Source organism: Lynx rufus, unplaced genomic scaffold (genome assembly GCF_022079265.1).
Source record: "Lynx rufus isolate CCGP_SWC_20201006 ecotype Redwood Valley unplaced genomic scaffold, mLynRuf1.p SCAF_8, whole genome shotgun sequence".
Lineage (NCBI taxonomy): Eukaryota > Metazoa > Chordata > Mammalia > Carnivora > Felidae > Lynx > Lynx rufus.
Genome location: NW_025814896.1, coordinates 34,736,424 through 34,754,946, shown reverse-complemented (window position 1 = coordinate 34,754,946; position 18,523 = coordinate 34,736,424). Strand labels below are relative to the sequence as shown.

Genomic DNA, 18,523 nt, shown 5'->3' with positions numbered 1-18,523 from the left:
TGATGAGGTTGCTGAAGTATTCAATTAACCATTCCTCAGACTACAATACATCTGAACTTCCAGGAATATGACTTACTAAGGTTACTATTGTGTAAGCCAGTTTTAATTGGGTTTTCTGTAAAACTGCTGCAGAATTCACCCTGACAAGTTATCCAACAGTTATTCTTGTAACATTTACCTATGTCCAGTGCATAAGTTTAAAAGCGCTTTAATACCTACCAAAGTTGATTTTAATCCTGATGACCTAGAGCAGTAACTGAAAAGCCTCGTAGGAGTTTTTATACTGAGAGTTACAGAATTGAAACACATTTGTGATTGCATTGTATCTATGAGACAAGTATGAGACATTTTTGGACCAAAGACAAAAACAAAGTGAAATAAAACTCTATGGGAATAACCATATCTCACAAGAGAGATTTTCTTTTAGAAATATAAAAACTGGCTAATAAGAGATCAATCATAACCAACGTATATTATGGCAGTGTACAAAGTAATGACACGTTTGCTTTCAGACAGCATGGATTGAAAATGTATATATCTGAATATATCACCTGGGACTGATTATTAGGGTGTTAATGTGCCGCTTAAATTCCAGTTGGACCTGAATCTTTTGCTCCAAACATTATAAAAGATCCATCAGTGGATCAATGGAAGGTATAGCCATTTCTGAAATCATCTTAAAATTTATTATTAATGTATAATCAACCTAAGATGGTGGCTAGGAATATTTAAACTGTACGTTTACGTGAAAAACAGAAAAATTAGCAGCATATTTAAGTAATTATTAATTCTCAGATTTTCATTACTGCTTCATCTATATTGCCAAGCCTAAAAACTTTAGGAGTTAAAAATATTAAATAAATCTCCTGTCTAATAAATACAAAAGGAGAAGGGCAGAAATAACCACAAGAATATATTTAGAACTAGCTAAAAAAATCTATAAAAAGTAAATTGATGAATGGACTATACAATGAAATGAAAGTAACACTTCTGAGCTTTGCAGGTTTAAAGAGTACTTGTATGAAATAGCTGTACCTTTTAGAGTAGATATTTTAAATGCACATAGGAGAATAATAACACTGAAAAGCATATTTTTCACAAATACTCAGTGATGAATGAAAATATATGTAATGATCCAAAACCAAGATGCTCTTTGTCAACCTAAAAGTATTTGATTTACTGATAATCAAAGTTAATATTCATAAAACAATTGATTTTGACCAAACAATAAGCATAAGGTAATTTGAAAGAGGAGACATAATAAACTATTATTATTGGGGGAAAAAAAGATTTGTTTTTTTTCTGGTTTATGAGAACATTTTGTTGGATTAAAAACCAGGGTGATTTTGGTACAGGACATCCTCTGCTGGACAGAGCCTGACATTACAATATTTTATCAGTACGCAAGAGGCTTGGCTAATTTCTCTAATTTTCTCTGTTCTGGCAGGGAGAGAGGGGAAGTGCTTCAAAAAATACCTGAACCATATCTCAGACCAATTGAAACCAAAATTTCAAGAGCTGGGTTCCAAGCAATTGCAACGTTTAAAGCTCACTGGGTGATAATAGACCTGTGTGGAATATTGCTATAGAAAGATCTTTACCATGGTTGAGAAAGATACATGAGTTTTACATGTAAGAACTGATCTGAGACTGTGTGCAGGGTACATGACCTACAGAGGTTTTATTGTAATTAAATGGAGGAAAAGTGAAGTTACTGTGTTTTATTATTCGGTTCAGTTTACCTTGGGCTTTTCATCCAGGATCTGCTGACGGATCTCCTTGTGTTTCTCTACAAGTTTTTCTTGCCGTTTACTTTGTGCCTCTTCTAACTATAAGAAAGTTACAAAGAAAGTCATGTTCATCTAACATTAATAAGTGAATGTTTTTCAGAAAAAAGTGGAAAGCTTTTCAGATCGATGTCATACGTTTAATTATCTCATATCCTGATCAAGAACTGCCCTTACAAGTGTAGGAGACTGTTGGTAAGTGTCAGACCTGGGTGATGGGTACACAGGGTGGGGGTGAGGTGATCAATAGATTATGCTATTCTTATATTTTTGCTAAAGTTTGAAAAGTTCCATGATACCAATTTTCAAACACTAATATGAAGAAGTGCTTTGGAGATTGCCGTCTTCCCTAGCATTGATGACAGCTACAGGTTCTTTTGGGGGATTCCCTATTGATCCTGTGTTTCTGTGCTCCTCACTTAGAAAATGATTCTTGACATTTATCTTTAGATAAGCCTTTTTATACATAGGTTTGCAACTAAACTTGCAGAAACCTTGATTACGGAATGCCTGCTCTGTGAAACAGCTCTTCTGGGTGGTGGTGATAAATAGATACAAGGCCTGGCATTTTCCTCCAGAGGCTCACATTGTGCTTGCTGAACAATCATACGCGGTGTGCAAAGCAGAGAGAGATTAAGCGACATACCCTCTTGATGTACTGTACCACCTCCTGGATGTATGACCGGATCATCTCTGTCTTTTCCCTAAGAGCAAATGACAACTAGATCATTATATGAACTCATCCAGCATCAACAAAGAGGTGAGCTTCAGACTTCCAGATGAAAGTTTACAGAACTTTCAACATTCTTACTGCTGTGGCAAGAAAGGTACAATCTGCTCGTTCTGGACAAAAGTCAGGTTCTGCCCAAGGGCAAACTCTGTGTTCACTAAATGCTGGGAAGTTTGCCTGACAGCAGGGGAACTGAGGATTTGCTTTTTTCCTAAGGGACGCTCCTTACTCAATCTTTAACTAAAAGGCCCTGGGTGCACCTCAGTCCATTATTGAAAGCCCTTTGAGTTCCCTGTTGAAAAATTTACAAAAGGGATCTTTTGAAAGGTTAATTAGAGGAGAAACATCACAAATGGGTCTTTGTATGTTTGAGAAGCTGTTATTCTAACAGAATAAAAGAATCCCCAGGTAAAAGTTGGAGGAGAAGGGGTTCTTTCTCCTTACTCTTCCATTTGACTTTTGTCTTTGGATTTAGCTTCTGTGATCTTCTCCTGCCTTTTTTTATCCATTTTCTTCTTTAATTCCTTCTTCTCCCTGAAGTCAAAATGGAAGTAAAAGAAAAAAAAAAAGACAAATCAAATGGCAATTTGTGTGTAACACATTTATAGGCACAAGCCCATTGTAAAGAGAATGAAAGCTTACTTCTCACAGATTTCTTTGAGCTTCTTCAGCTGATTGTTCTGACATTCTTCGGCAACATCCGTCAATTTCTGAATAAGCTGGGGGAAGAAAATGTGTTTACTGTTTTACACAATCATAAACAAAGACTCTCTCCCCTTGAGCCCCCAGACAACGGTATCTCTAGTTAGGAAATCTGTGACTGATGTTTAACAATAGTTAAAATCACCAAGCATCTCACAGGCAATGGGGAAGTCACTGAAAACCATCACATTATCTAAGTTTTAATATGAAAGTCTTCTTTGGGTCCCTTTTGAATTAAACAGGATGCCTTAGACTATTGTGCTGGTTACTGCAGCTTGGCTCAGTGCAAAGACAACTAACAGTGGAGGGGTGGAGGGCTCAGGTTCCAGTCCTCATTCTGTGATATCAAAAATACCATTTGGGTCAATGGTGCTACATTTTCTGAATCTACATTTTCTTGTAATAAATGGGATTATTAATGCCTTTGTCTCTTGGAGGTACAGTGAAGCTGAAAATAACACGAGTATGATACAAACGCAAGTTATAATCAACTGTGTATTTTAATTCTTGGTTTCCACCTAATTTATTGTTTTTTTTATTTTTTCTTAATATTTATTTATTTTTGAGAGAGACCAAGTGTGAGCAGGGGAGGGGCAGAGAGAGAGAGAGAGAGAGAGAGAGAGAGAGAGAATCTGAAGCAGGTGCCAGGCTCCGAGCTGTCAGCACAGAGCCTGGTGTGGGGCTTGAACCCACAAATGGTTAGATCATGACCTGAGCCGAACTTGGACGCTTAACTGACTGAGTCACCCAGGCGCCCCCAGTCTGATTCATTGTTTAATTGCTTCAAGGACCATGAGTTGCCCATCTTAGAAACTGATGGCTGTGTCCTTGTGTGGGTAACTTCCAAAGAATGTCGGAAATTCTCTTCTATGGTATAGTGCCATCGAATTTTAACACATGCCATGAAAGCAATTAATTTATTGTCTTGCATTTATTATCAAACCAAGCTTCAAGAGGGCAGTGACTGTGTTTGTGTTTGCATATCCTTGGCCCTCTGCACAATTCCTAATATTTAGTAGGTGCTCAGTAAATACTTCTCAGTTATATAAAGGTACATAAGTCCCATCTCTTTCTCTTTTCCACATGGAGAACCTATGGAAACTTTTGCAATTACTCAGACAGCGGTAGTAATTGGACTCAACCCTTCTTACTGGAGCACCACGTAGACAGTGTGGGCTTCCTATGAAAGACCCCACTGCTGTTCACCCGTGATGGAGACTCTCAAATACAACTGGGTAAGTTGACCAATTTAACATAACTGGTTACTGCCACAGTGATAAGGCAACATAATCAGAGTATGGCAAACTTTCGTCGATAATTTATGTATGTCTGGCACAGTTTGAAGAGTTTTAAATGTATTCGATTCCTATTTAATTCTAAGAACTGCACTGTGAGGCTATGCTTTTATCTTTGTTTTACATGTGAAGATCCTGACACCTGTGGATCAGGTTCTGGGCTCATAGACACAGAGGTGATAAGTGACAGAGCTGGGGACAAACCCAACAAATCAGGCTCGATGGCTTCCCCACTTCCCCACCTCTTTTCGTTATGATTTTAGGAATTGTTTTTGAAAAAAAAATCCTTCTTAAGAGAATAAAACGTTAAAGGAGAAATTATCTTAGAGAATTACAATAAAGAAAACACATTAACTTAACATTAATGTGAAATTTGATGCATTTGTCTGTGAAGTGGACTAAATCTGAACAACTATTAACTGGGACTTGGGCCAGCAGAAAACCTATTTGATCACTCAAAAGAGATTGCCTGATCATGACCATCACAATTAAAGAAATCATGAAGGGGTGCCTAGGTCCGTTAAGCGTCTGACTTCAGTTCAGGTCATGATCTGGAAGTTCGTGAGTTCGAGCCTTGCATGGGGCTCTGTGCTGACAGCTCAGAGCCTGGAGCCTGCTTTGGATTCTCTGTCTCCTACTATCTCTGATCCTCCCCCACTCATGCTCTCTTTCTCAAAAATAAATAAACATTAAAAAAAGAAAGAAATCGTGACATATTACAGCTTTGTAGTACTATTTTTGAAACTCTCTAAATGTAAAATTCTGGTGTGCAAAGACTCTGGAAATTTCCTTGAGGATTCCTGCAATCCCGATTCTAGCTGAGGGTGTGCACTCAGCACCTTTCCTTCCCCAGAGCATCTTTCTTCTTTCTCATTCACCCTGAGGAGTTATAGAGGGTTATGCAAGGATCCCCAACCTTGGTTGCAATATCAGAATCACTCCTGGATAACTTCCTAAAAATGCAGATTCCAGGGCTTGTGCCTATGCATATGGACTCCAAATGTCTCAGGGCAGGGCCTGGAAATCAGTATTTTCAAAACCTCCTCTGGTGATTTGGAAACTTTGCTAGATTTGGGAAGATGTCTGTGGCCCATCCTCATTCTGTTCAACATGGCAAAACCTCTCAGCAACGCTTTTAAATTCAATGGCCCTCATATTTCTGTTTCCACTTTGTCATCTGGTATATCATTCACCTGACTTCAGAATGTTATTTTCTTGGTTATGCCAGTATCTGCTCACATTTCCTGCTTTCCTTCCACCTCTTGCCCTCATCCTTAGCCACCTCACCATCCAGTCACTGAAGTCCCTGACCCTGAGATCCCACAGCCCATCTCCCCATCCAATTCTTTAAAAAAATTTTTTTAATGTTTATTTATTTTTGAGAGAAAGAGACAGAGCACAAGTTGGGGAGGGGCAGAGAGAGAGGGAGACAGAGAATCTGAAACAGGCTCCAGGCTCTGAGCTGTCAGCACAGAGTCTGATACAGGGCTTGAACTCACAAACTGCGAGATCATGATCTGAGCCAAAGTCGAACTCTTAACCTACTGAGCCACCCAGGTGCCCCTCTCCCCACCCAATTCTGACTTTTCTTTGATTTGGTATCATACCTGATGCAATTGCCAGCCTGCACTCTCTCAAACTTCCACAGAAATTCCCTGGCTGCTGCGTCCGCTGGCCTCCTCCTTGTCCCTCCCTCAGACCATCTGCACTTGCTCTTTACTCTTCTCTTGAAAGAGTTCCCACCCCCTTGGCTCCCAGAACATGCACCTTTATCTAACTATTCATTTTAGCCACAGTCCAACAAATATTTATCAAGTACCCTAAATACATGTCACTATTCTACAAACTCTGGGCCAATGACCTGGCTTTCTAGATCTTGCTACTCAACATATAGATGACCAGCATGGACCAGCAGCATTGCCTGGGAACACAACAGAAATTCAAGGCCCTTGCCCAGATCAACTAAACCAAAGGTGGCATTTTTAACACGATTCTCAGGAGATTTGTGTTCACGTTACAGTTTGAGAGGCATTGTCTAAATTACTGAGAATGATGGAGACAATTTAGAAGAAGCCCTCTGTTATGGACTGAATGTTTGTGTCCCCCCCCCAAATTTATATATTGAAATCCTAACTCCCAATGTGACCGACTGTATTAGGGGGTGGGGCTTTGGGAGGTGGTTAGGTCATGAAGTTTGAGAGCTCATGATAGGATTAGTGCTCTTATAAAAGAGATCCCACAGAGCTCTGTCACCCCTTCAGTCATGTGAGGACACAGTGAGAAGATGGCCATCTATGAACCAAGAAGTGGGCTTTCACCAGACACCAGGTCTGTAGCCTTAATCTTGGGCTTCCAGCCTTCAGAACTGTGAGAAAATACTCCTGAAACCAATACTGCACTGTATGTTAACTAACTAAAATTTAAAAGAGAGAGAGAGAGAGAGAGAGCTGTAAGAAATAAATGTTTTTGGGGGTGCCTGGGTAGCTCAGTTGGTTAATTGTCCAACTCTTGATTTCTATTCAGGTCATGACCTCACAGTTTGCGGGTCTAAGCCCTGTGTCGGGCCCTGCACTGATGGCACAAAGCCTGCTTGGGATTCTCTCCCTCCCTGTCTCTCTGTCTCTCCCTCAAAAATAAATAAACATTAAGAAAAAAGAGAAATAAACATTCATTGTTTGAGCCATTTAATCCATGGTAATTTGTTATAGCAGCTGAAAGAGACTAAGACATTCCCTTATATTCCCTCTTCTCTGTCTCAGATGATCTTTGGAACTTTATCTATGTTCTCTTCATTACCCCAAACTCAGCTTCCTCACTTCTGATGCAAGGATAACATTTCTTTCCTGGCATGGCTGTGAAAGCTGAGAGGAAAAACACGCATGTGAGTCCTACTAGACCACTTGGTAGCTTCCTAACTTGGTTTCCTCACCTTTCCTTCCAGGAGGAAGGTTCTTGTCCTGGTTTCCCAGACCTGATCTACCATTTCATTTTCTCCTCTCAAACTTCCTTCTGTGCTGGACACATCCCCTTTGCATAAAAACACATCTCTGTTTTCCTCACCCTCCCAGAACCCTGAAATTTTGTTCCATCTTGGACCTTCCTTTCATTTCTAACCCTAAGATGGAAGACCAATTACTGCTCCCAAAGCTTCGATGTCCCAGCTCCATATTTCAACTCCACCATCTCACTTCCACTTCAACCACTGGAATTCACCTGATTTTGCTTTGAGATTACAAAAACTTTTTTGTTATTTATATTTACTGGCCATTTCTCAGGACATAGCTTTTATTATTCCAGAAATTTGAAAACTTTCTTAGTTCATAGTGACCTTAGGATCTCTGTAATTTTTTTCATGGTGTCCTTAAGCTAAAAGAAATAAAAGGAGGGGAACCTGTTTGGCTCAGTCGGTTGAGTGTCCGACTTCGGCTCAGGTCATGATCTCGCAGCTCGTGAGTCAAGCCCCGCATCAGGCTGTGTGCTGACAGTTCAGAGACTGGAGCCTGCTTCAGATTCTGTATCTCTCTCTCTCTCTCTCTGCCCCTAACCCACTCGCATTCTGTCTCTGTCTCTCTCAAAAATAAATAAACATTAAAAAAAAAATAAAAATAAAAGGACAGTTCATTTGTGAAATAATTAGGTCCAATCTTAATAGTAGTACTTTTCACAGCGCCCAACAGATGTTGCTGTTTCCTTAAAAAATGTAAAATATACCATCAGTCCCCGATGAGTTCAACATGGTACCTCAGTGCCTTTACCCACAGCTAGGGATGATGACTTTATCCTATCCTTCTGACAGTGTGCCAGCTGCCAACCACTCTCACACAAAACTCTCTTTCCTTAATTTATAGTATCTTCAGTAATTACCACAGTCGCTTTTTTGACTCTTCAGTTCATTTCAGCATTATCAACTGCCTTTGCCCCACTCTACCTGAGGATGGCTCACCAGCATCTCAACATTTTATAAGCAAGTTTAGGTTTTGTCTCTCATAGAAGATAGGTCATTGTATTTTCCCACTAATTATTATCATTCAGTTCAAAAGTGGACACTATGTTTGATTTCCTTCTTAGGTACTTTCCACATCTAGTGAGTCATGGAGATTTGTGAATTGTTCCTGTTACGATGTATCTCATGGCTTTGTGTGCATAGCATTCTGGTATAGATTTTCACTAACTCTGGTCTGGACTCAGTGAGAATTCCCTTCCTGCCCTCAGTCTCTCCTCAGTCTTTCCACTACATCCCAAATATTCCTCCTTTTCATGTGTACCAAAGCCTTAACTGGCCCTCTTTCCTCAACTGCTCCAGCTCTAAATTTCCTGACTAGCATTCAACATATACAGATAAACTAGGCAGTATTTTGTTCTCAGAACTGTCCAGGCATACACCTGCTTCTATACTTTGTCTCATGTTATTCTTCTACCTTGATGATATTTCCATTTGAATGGGAGACAGCGCGATGTAGAACATTCCCATGATTGTAGAAAGTTCCATTATACTGGGCTACTCTAATTGCTTCTGATAAGGGAGTGGGTACCAGCCAAGGTGTCTGCCTCTCTTTGCCTCTTTCCTTTGTAAACCAGCCTTCATTGATACACCCCTTTGACGGCCCAGATAACTCTAGGTTTTGACCGCTTACTGGCTTTTCTATAAAATATCACTTACAAAAATAAATAAATGAATAAACAAATAAGTAAATAAATAAATAAATCACTTACAGATATTTACCTTTGTGTGTACATACTTTATTATCGCTCCCCAAAAGAATGCCACCACTGCAATCTCCTTTTCTTAATATTTTTTTCTGGAACCCCAGACACTATACAAAATAGGTGCTCAGAAAATGTGAATGAAATCTTTTTTTAAAAAGTTTGTTTATTTATTTATTTATTTTGAGAGAGAGAGAGAGAGAGAGCACACGATGCCAGCAGGAGAGGGGCAGAGAGATAGGGAGAAAGCAAGAATCCCAAGCAGGCTCTGTGCTGTCAGCAGAGTCAGGTGCACAACTGACTGAGCCACATAGGCACCCCAAGAATGAATACTTTTAAGTTTTAAAACCACACTGACACTGACATTGATGATAACAATGAAGCATCATGTCTAATGCCATGGACTGTCTTATTAGAAATACTATCAAAAAAAAAAAAATATATATATATATATATATTTAACAAGCTAGCTTTTCTTTGGGAACAAATGCCTTATAGTGAAATGTTTTTTAAAACATGGCTTTTGCATGCAACTAATGAAAACAGTGTTTCCATAGAATCATAAAGAGTATGTAGTTATAGAACAACAACATCTCTGTGTTTAATATGGCAAATATGTAAATGTCTTTCCATCCTGCTCAGTTCCCCTTGGTCTTTCCCACTCTTCCATACTACAGACCCCTCCCTGTAGCATTCTGCTCTTTCCAGCTATTTTCAAAAGACCATCACTCTCACTGTAATTCTGCCTTTTCGGCATTTACTGTTTTCGTTTAATCTTCCTCTACTTAAGGTCCAGGAGGCAGAATGATTAATATTATGTCTTTGTTAATAATATGCCACTATTGTCAGACTCCCACAAAACTGGCAATGGGATTATATATATATATATGTATATATATATATATATATATATCTCAATAATTTATCTCTTTCCTACACTAAAAAGAGAGTTGGGGTTTACTTATGGTTTTCTCTACCCAACACTACTTCTCCAGGAAGAATTTCTGTTCTCTGAGAACTGGTTCTATGCCAAATCAGGTTCCCATGGGAGCTACTGTATTTTTTTTTTTTACCCCCATCCCTTGGCCAAAGTAACTGGTCTAGGGGAGGCATTGATCCAAGCTGGACCAGTCATACCCTGACTTTAGCCACAGATGATTGGCCTAAGGTTGTAAGTTTGGTTGACCACATGACCCTAACAAGGCTTTTCCTCCAGATTTTTCCAACCTGCTATTGGAGAAAGAATAACTTAGAAGGGTTGGTGCCTATATTTTCTAAGAAGGAAAAGCCTATGTGCTGCTGGAAAAGAATAGTGCTAATACACATTGAAAAGCAGGAGAGAGAGAGAAAGAGAGCTAGAGAAAAGGAAGGAAGGAGAAGGACACACAGAAGAACTGAGAGAAAAGGAGAAAAATACAGGTAGACAGACAGGCAGACAGAAATAGAAAGTTTTGCCAGTCGTTTCTGGCATCTAGTTCTCCATGCCTTCCCTTTCCTGGTGTGGATGGACAAACTTTTCTCATGTGATCTACTTCGTATCTTTCTTGTACATAAGTTAGTTCAATATTGATTTCTGTTACTTGCAACCAAGAGAATCCTGACAAAAAAAATAGAAATAGGAACCTCCAAATAAGATAAAGGAACCTCTCTGAGTATTGGGTCCAGGATTTCTATTGCATAAGATGTGAAAATAGGACCCAGAAGAGGGATTTTTCACACAATAATTGAAGTGTTTTTTTAACTAACCTAAGGTACGCTCATTTTTGGTGTATTTATTAGCAGATAGACTCTACTCACAGAACTGTTCAATCATGTATTAATCACAAAACTACTGAAGATAAGAAAGAAGAAAAGATTAGTTTAGAATTCTTAGGGAAAAGAACCTAGAGAGTACATGGTTAAACTGAAATGCAGTAAACAACATTTAATTTTAACTTTTTATATGATTCTTTTTCCTGGCCCAAAGGAATAGACACGTTTCAGTCATTGGGCTTATTTGTTTACCACTCATGACAACTCTTCTAGTTAAATGTTCCAAACCTTTTAAGGAGCGAAAAAGGAAAGCCCTGGGGGAATATAATTTCATGCTTGTTTTCAGCTCCGTGCTGAAATTCACTAGGGTTAGCCATTTGAGGGTGAGAGAATGGTTTCCATGGAACAGAATAGTTCCTTGACTCTAACTCAAAAGGGATAAAAAAACAAGCGTGGACAAAAATTGTCATGTTTGGAGTCTCTTCTCAAGAAGGACAATTTGGAAAATGAACAAAAAGTCAAGTATAGAATGTTCACATTTCAGGCACAACCCATCCTCCTTCCCCTTCCAGGAATATCCAGAGAAGGTACCACCCTCTTTTCCACTCTCAAAGCATCCACTCTGAATTTTCACTATAATTTGGGTTTTTTTGTTTGTTTTTTTGTTTTTTACTTCTACAAAGAATTTATTCACTAAGTAATGATCTATGTACTAAATGTATTATTGACACTTTAAATTTTTTTAATGTTTATTTTTGAGAGAGAGAGTCACAGAGAGAGACAGAGCGTGAGTGTGGGGAGGGGCAAAGAGAGAGGGAGACACAGAACCTAAAGCCGGCTCCAGGCTCTGAGCTGTCAGCATAGAGCCTGACGTGGGGCCCAAACCTGCAAACTGGGAGATCATCACCTGACCCGAAGTTGGATGCTTAACCAACTGAGCCACCCAGGCACCCCGTTACTGACAATTTAAATGCAAGGTGAATGTTCACACTGGTATGTATCCTAGCCATTTGAATTGAGAAATATTCATTCATTCATTCAACCAATATTTACTGAGCCCCTACGGTGTGCTGGACACTGCACTGGTATTGAGGGTCTAATTGTGAGCTAACAGATAGGTCTGATCCATGTGGAACCGATATTCTCCACTAGCTCTCATTTCTTTTCAGAATGAGAGTAAAATCTTGGACTAAAAGGGCAACAACCATTCTCTGAGATATTCTTTCATACCTATGTAATTATTCTTTTTTAAATTTGCATAGCCACATAGAAATTACAGTAGCTTATTTGGGTCTAAACGTCTAAAAGATCTTTGGAAAATTTTCCTTGTTGGGCTAAATAAATAAATAAATAGGAAAACCTGACCAAGATTCCTAGTTCAATGTCAATAAGTTGGCCCAATGAATTCATAACATTTAAAATTATTTTTCATTTTTAAACTATGCTGAGGTAAATATCAGCTTTGCAGCTTTCTGAAAATATAAATCGATCATTGTAACATACTCCCTTGAATGATATTTTGGTATTCTTTCATGAGGTTATCAACTGGAAATATTTTCAAACTTTTTAAAATATCAAGAACTTTGATAAAGGGAGCTCTATTTAAGGTCTGCTAATGATGCTTGGGTTTGCCAGTGAGTAAAGTTTGCATTTCATCAAGTTAGTTGCGATTATTATATCTGATTCAATCAATGAAGAAAACAACCAAACCACCACAGTTCTAGGGTAAGGCTTCATAATTTTGAAAGATGTCAAAATCATTAATGTAGAATAAATAAATATTGGTTACTACTTACATGTGGGTAAGTAGCAAAAATGCTCAGACTGGCGGTTTTCAAATAATTAGCAAAGGAGATCTGATTAAAAGATATGTGATTTGTCCTGTGGTGTGTTACTAAAATAGGGCAATAAATCATGGGTTGAATATTTCAACAGTCCCTTTGGAATATAGACTCAGAAGAGCTGCCTGTGAAGATAAATACCACAGCATGTCACCTACTTTTTTTCTTAATGCAAAATATATCATATCAGCATCCTGACTTGTCGGGGGGGAGGCAATGAGTCTTATAATTCCAGAGGGCACAAACTAAATTATCAGACTTGTGGGTTCTATTTTGGAATTTTCCTTTGAGCAGATTCCCTTCTGTTCCCTAAGCTTCTTTAAGTTGACAGAAGTCAAAACTATTATTTTCTTTGCCTTTGGGGATGGTTCTGTTTACAGACTTTTTTTTTCTTAATGTTACCTAAAGAGTTGCCAATTAACACATAGAAGTGCATTAAGATATATTGTATACACACACAAAAGAAAAACCAAAGTTTATTTATTGCTTTAAATTAAAATCCTCATTATTATTTTTATAGTCCCAAGAGTTGGATCATCTCTGATTTTATAATTAAAGGAAACTAGCATTATTGTCAACAGGAGAGTTTACAGGCATTCTTGTACAAAATTTTTGTTTTAGAAATGAGGATACACTCAAAGAGGTGAAATGGTTTAGCTAACATTATGCAACTAAAAATGGAAGTCATGTCTTCTCACTTTAAATCTTGTGCAAATAGTCCTTTGGTAAAGAATGATGACTATCTTCTAGGCACTGTGTTAAGTGTCTTTGGATTATTTTATTGCACCTCATATCCAAATTATGACAGCTGTGTGTACATTATTGTTCTACTTCTCCACCACTTACTGTATTCACGCTCTTTGTCATGTGACTTGCACCTCCCCTAAATAAAAGATAGAATCTATTTCCCTAACCCTTAAATCTGGGCAAATCTTACGACTTGCTTTGACCAAAGATGGAGAAAGAAGTTTATGATACCTCTCAAAACATCTTGCCCATTTCCTCTTGCTCTCAAGTGGAATTCTTTTCATTCCACATAAACAAGCCCAGGGTAGCCTGATGAGTGATGAAACATGTGGATCAGTCATCTGTCTTGACCCAGCTGACAGTCCACCAACCTTCAGAAGCAGAGCCCCTAGGTGAGGGGCAGCTGAACCAGAGACACATGAATGAGCCCAGCCAACACTAAAGGAACCATCCAGTTGAGTCAAGCTCAAATTGCTACACACAGAATCATGAGCTAAACAAATTGTCATTTTAAGGCAATAAGTTTTGAGGTGCTTGTTATGCAGCAAAGCTACCTGATAAAGATGGGCATTCTATTAGTAGATCTGTCTGACTTCACAACCTGTACTCTTAACCACCATAAGCCCCTAAGGGCAGGGACTATAGTTAGGCTTGGTCCACATGGAATTCTCCCACCAGTATGAGGCCTACAGTAGGCCTTCAGTAACTTTTGATGAATTGATGAATTAATGATTATATAAGTGTATTTCATACTCTCTAACTTGCCCAACCTCTGAAAATAATAAATGCAAAGATACCACATGAACTCTGTGGGTCAAAAGGAGACAATCCAACAGAAAAGTAGGCAATAGATGTGAATGGGCAGTTTGTAAAAAGAAAAAAGGACTATAATCTGCAGCCAATTAAGCTGAATATGCTCTATCCCCCCTGGGGGCCTGGTGTGCAATAGTTGCAAACAGTGGCCTCTGTGGTAGTGTGTGCAGCTTGTTGTTTGTATTGGTTGCCCTAAGGGACCATGGAGACAGCTCTTTCCAGTGGACATTCATGTCTGATTTGCTATCCCCAGTCGAAGCTCCAGACAGTTTTGCAGGGTGCCTTTGGAAAGCCTCAAGGCACAGTGACCAGGGTCCACATTGACCAAGTCTTCATGTCCTTCTGTACCAAGCTGCAGAACAAGGCGTATGTGATTAAGGCCCTATTCAGGGCCAACTTCAAGTTCCCTGACAACCAGAAGAGTCACATTTCCAAAAAGTGGGACTTTAACAAGTTAATGAATTGAGGAATGAGCCAATGATGGCTAAAAAGCGGCTCATCCCAGATGGCTGTGGGGTGAAATACATCCCTAATCATGGCCCCCTAGACAAATGGTAGACCCTCCACTCTTGAGAGTCTTGGTGTTGCCCTCTTCTTGCTCATGCCCACCAATAAATCCTAACTCCTGTCGAAAAAAAAAAAAAAGGAATACAAATGGCCAAAACAAACATGGAAATATACTCATGTATGTGCATAATTACAGAAATGGAATTTAACATAAAGATAATTTATACATATATATGTACATATATACATGTGTGTGTGTGTATATATATATATATATACACACACATATATATACACACACATATGTAAATATATGAGAAGAACAACCTCACTCTACTAGGGTTACTCAATGATGATCAAAAAAATTTACAAATAAGAACACATTTTGACAATTCTTTCATTCTTTATTTCATTACTAAAGTCTTTATTTATTTGTAATTTCCTATTAGGTGGAAAATGTAAAGTTTTTAGGAAAGTTATTTATTTATTTATTTATTTATTTTTTAATTTTTTTTTTCAACGTTTTTTATTTATTTTGGGACAGAGAGAGACAGAGCACGAACGGGGGAGGGGCAGAGAGAGAGGGAGACACAGAATCGGAAACAGGCTCCAGGCTCCGAGCCATCAGCCCAGAGCCTGACGCGGGGCTCGAACTCACGGACTGCGAGATCATGACCTGGCTGAAGTCGGACGCTTAACCGACTGTGCCACCCAGGCGCCCCGAAAGTTATTTATTTATTAAGAAAAATAATCCCATGTTAGAGTCAGAATATTGGAGGAAGACAGATAACACTACCACGACTCAGTAGAGTTACTTTCTTCCTGACACTGTAATTACTCCTGGCCCATATACTTTAGCTGGCCGGCCATAGAAGGGAGAAAATTTAAGGTTGGCTTCTGCAGAGGCTGCAACATCAAATGGTGCTCATAGAAATCATCAAAAGGAAGACAATGATCTCTATCAATCTGTAGCAAGATGTCAAAAATAGCAATACACATTTATAATAGAAGTCAAGATTTCCTAGTCAATTCATGTATTATTTTATTTCATTAATAGCCATGATTTGTGGACATTATCTTATTATTCCTCCTTATAGTTCTATGAAGTGAAGATTATTCTTATTTCCATTTGATAGATGAGAAAATGGAAATTCAGAGTCATCACACAGTTACTCAGTGCAAGAGCAGTGGCCAGAAATGACATTTGACTCTAGGCCCTCATTCATCACTACTCACATCCTGATGGGCCATCCATTAGTAGCTGGTCAGTATTCACCCACAGCTTTTACCATGAAACACATCTTTCAGTCTCTGGGATCAGCAGGGACTTGGGGAACTCAGGTGGATGGATACTAATGTTGGTTTGGGTCCTATAAATGATTGCTGGTGAGATAAGCGGGACTATGTAAAAGAAGAATACCAGCCATTAAGGTTGATGTGAAGGAAGGGAGAAATGAATGGGACTGGTACATTTGGGAGACTTAAATATGAGAAGCAAAGCAAAGCAAAGCAAAACAAGCCTCTACAGAGGATAAAGAGTGTGGTGACTGTGAGAGAAAATGAAGAAATCTTTTCTTGAAGCCATGAGAAAGAAGGAAAACAGAGAAGACTAAATGGCAGGCTAGGTACCATTGCAGTTGAGAAGTGACCCCGGCAACATCACCATGTAATCTCCTCTCACTAGGCGGTTTTTCTGCTTGAATGTGATGCTAGGTCTCATTACTGACAGTGATCAAGAGTCCCCAGAAAGACTCCCTAAGACTTTCTATCACTTACCAAAGTCACTTTTAAAATGAAAACCTAACCCTAATGGTATGACCAAACTCAGGGCCAACCAATGGCTGTTGATGAAAAAACAATTAAATTAGAGCAGATTCCCCAATCCTATAGTTGGAACAGGGGTCCCCAGCTAGGGTTCACAGATCCTCACAGTATCTATGGAGAGATTTCAGGGAGTGCAAGAACTTGAATGGGGTTGGGGAATTTATATCTTTATTTTCACTCACCTCTACACGGAAGTAACTGTTTTCTTCTGTTGCCAATAGGCAGGAAATCACATGAATGATTTCCACAGGCCCTGTGCTTTTGGCACCAATAGGTATCTCCATCCAGCTTGAGGATCAAGCCGTGAATAATGGAGCACATGCTGTATTTCCCATTTCAACCAAAGGGAACTTTAGCCTTATTCCAAAATACATTTTGAGCAAAGATAAGGATCCACGGCTCTAGAACCCAGCTTCTTTAATTTGAATGTGTAACAAGTCACCTGGGACACCCATTAAAATGCAAATTGTGATCTAGCACGTCTGGGGTGGGGCATGAGACGCTGCTTGTCTAACAGGCAAGATCCCAGGTGATTTGGAACCACACTTGGGTAACCAGGCTGCGGAGTTATTTGGATACAGAGTTTTAAGGATAAAGATTCTTCTTTGGACAGGTATAAAAATTTCTTTGAAACTATTGAGTCTATGAAGTTTGGTGTGCATTTTACACCTCCTGTGAATAGTGACCTCAAAAATATTGTTGGTATTTATCAATTTATGGAGTTATGTGAATTGTTCCCACATCTGGGGTTTCGTATCAACTTGCTGATACCTTTATTATTTCATTTATCGTATGCTATTGTAACTGTTTGTGGTACCTGCTCTCTGAATGTGTATGATGACCACATCTTCTTCATCTCCATCTCCAGGGTCTATCAGAGTGCTTTGCAAATATTAAGTTTTTAATGGTCATTTGGCAGGGAGTTTATTGATGTAATGGTTTCTTTCTTGATCCTTGAACTGTGGATGCTGGCATTTGAAATGTATAATCCTTAACCTAAACACATCTGTATTTAATTCCCAAAGCAATTTTGGGAGATGAAATATCCTGTTTAATTTTCCTCATCACCCAAATAGTCCTTTTTACCTGGGGCCTACTTGCTTTTTAATTACACTTCCGTTTGTCTAATTTAGCTTGAGAGGCCTGTTCATAACTCCGATCCACAACCAAAGATAGAACTGGCACTTCTGGGTGCTTCTCAGTCAAGAGATTTCCTGGCAGAACAATTTCTGGTTGAAACAATTGGAGTGATAGAAAATGAAGAAAGAAAGAAACAATTGAAGCTGATACACGCCAGCTCAAGGCATGTAGTATAAATTGTGGATACCCCCAAATGGCCATAAAGTAAACTTCATGTGGTTCTAAATCCTAGGTGTTTGGGCCTTAGCCTTCTTAACAAAAGGATACGGGTTTTGTTCAAAGGCATCAGGACTTTATCTGAAACCCAGACCCACAGTCACAAAGGAGAAGGGGTGAGTTTTTTTAGTATATTTGGCCTGAAAGGGCCAGACTGTCTTGGACACATATGTAGATTTTTTTTTGAAAACTCTTCAAAATTCTTATTATGGACACACTCATTGCTTCTTAGGGTAAAGGGAGTTGAAGCACATGTTGTGGGATTGCCACCCACAGTGGGATTTCCACTACCTCTCCTCTCTGTGTCTCGTCAGGTGGGATTTTTCTACCTATAAGCTCAGCTTGGTCTTCCCTGGTTCCCAGCCAACCATCTCATCTGGGAGAAAATCTTTTGAGCAGCTAGCTCTCTGTGTCCTCCTCTAGTGGGATTTGATATGGTCCCTCCTGCTCAGGTGTTTCTCCTGT

General features: G+C 39.1%; 1 protein-coding gene and 1 non-coding gene across 2 annotated transcripts in view; one reads left to right on the top strand and one right to left on the bottom strand.

The window, feature by feature from the left end:
* PLCB1 (phospholipase C beta 1) overlaps positions 1-18,523 on the bottom strand; it is a 146,366-nt gene that overhangs the window by 11,251 nt on the left and 116,592 nt on the right. Inside the window, exons 24-27 of the mRNA XM_047069168.1 lie at positions 3,160-3,236; positions 2,962-3,051; positions 2,434-2,491; positions 1,743-1,829 (exon numbers count right to left, since the gene is read on the bottom strand). Of these exons, the coding sequence (XP_046925124.1) occupies positions 1,743-1,829; positions 2,434-2,491; positions 2,962-3,051; positions 3,160-3,236 (312 nt within the window). The remainder of the gene's footprint in view (positions 1-1,742; positions 1,830-2,433; positions 2,492-2,961; positions 3,052-3,159; positions 3,237-18,523) is intronic.
* LOC124504467 (small nucleolar RNA SNORA70) lies at positions 14,451-14,585 on the top strand. Its single transcript, XR_006960441.1, has one exon. It is a non-coding gene; the product is annotated as a small nucleolar RNA SNORA70 (small nucleolar RNA).